General features: G+C 68.5%; 1 protein-coding gene across 1 annotated transcript; it reads left to right on the top strand.

Moving 5' to 3' along the window:
- Position 1: 1 nt before the first annotated feature.
- SYNGR3 (synaptogyrin 3) lies at positions 2 to 598 on the top strand (the record flags this gene model as incomplete). Its single annotated transcript, XM_011962472.1, has 2 exons — positions 2 to 52; positions 139 to 598. Coding segments are annotated over 2 exons (261 nt in total), but the record flags the coding sequence as incomplete, so codon positions are not given.
- Between the last annotated feature and the right edge of the window lie 331 nt (positions 599 to 929).

Raw genomic sequence — 929 nt, 5'->3', positions numbered from 1 at the left:
GGACGCGGCGCGGGCCGCCATCGCCTTCAGCTTCTTCTCCATCCTCAGCTGGGTGAGTGCGGGGGCCCGGGAGGGCGGGGCGAAAGGGCTGGCCCTCGGCTGATCCCGGCTGACCCCGCTGACCCCGCCCCCGCGCAGGTGGCGCTCACCGTGAAGGCCCTGCAGCGGTTCCGCCTGGGCACCGACATGTCACTCTTCGCCACCGAACAACTGAGCGCCGGGGCGAGCCAGGCCTACCCCGGCTATCCGGTGGGCAGCGGCGTAGAGGGCACCGAGACCTACCAGAGCCCGCCCTTCACCGAGACCCTGGACACCAGCCCCAAAGGGTACCAAGTGCCCGCCTACTAGCGGCTGGCGGGCACAGACCAGGGCTCCAAGGCCACCCCACCAACGCAGGCCCCAGGATCTCCGGGACCTCCCTTGGGTTCTTCCAGCTCAGCGCCAGGGACATAGTGGGTGGCCGCTTTGGGCCATCCGGAGCCAAGAAGGGGTGGACCCTCGCGTGCCCGGGCTGCCCCCTGCCAAGTTTCCCCGGTCCCTCAGCACCTGGCCCCAGGACTAAGGTCCTGAGAAAGGGATAGCACTGCCCAGGATGTGTGTCCCTAGCCCGGAATGGACTGACTTGGGGAAGGCATTCCCTGTAGGGCCAGCCACCCTGCGGCTCACCTGCTCACTCCGGGGTCGAGGGTTCAGCTGCCCTCTACGATCAGCTGCAGGAGCTGCCCAGGACAAAGAGGGGGCAGGGGAAAGACAGCACCGCCGCCCTGAGACTGGGGACCCTGGCCACTGTTCGCCCCGAGACTGGGGACCCTGGCCACTGTTCGCCCCGAGACTGGGGACCCTGGCCACTGTTCGCCCCGAGACTGGGGATCCTGGCCTCTGTTCTCCCTGAGACTGGGGATCCTGGCCTCTGTTCGCCCCGAAACTGG

Source organism: Colobus angolensis, unplaced genomic scaffold, assembly GCF_000951035.1.
Source record: "Colobus angolensis palliatus isolate OR3802 unplaced genomic scaffold, Cang.pa_1.0 Scaffold59, whole genome shotgun sequence".
Taxonomy (NCBI): domain Eukaryota; kingdom Metazoa; phylum Chordata; class Mammalia; order Primates; family Cercopithecidae; genus Colobus; species Colobus angolensis.
Note: the sequence above shows the minus strand (reverse complement) of the source record. Positions and strands in the feature narration are given on the sequence as shown.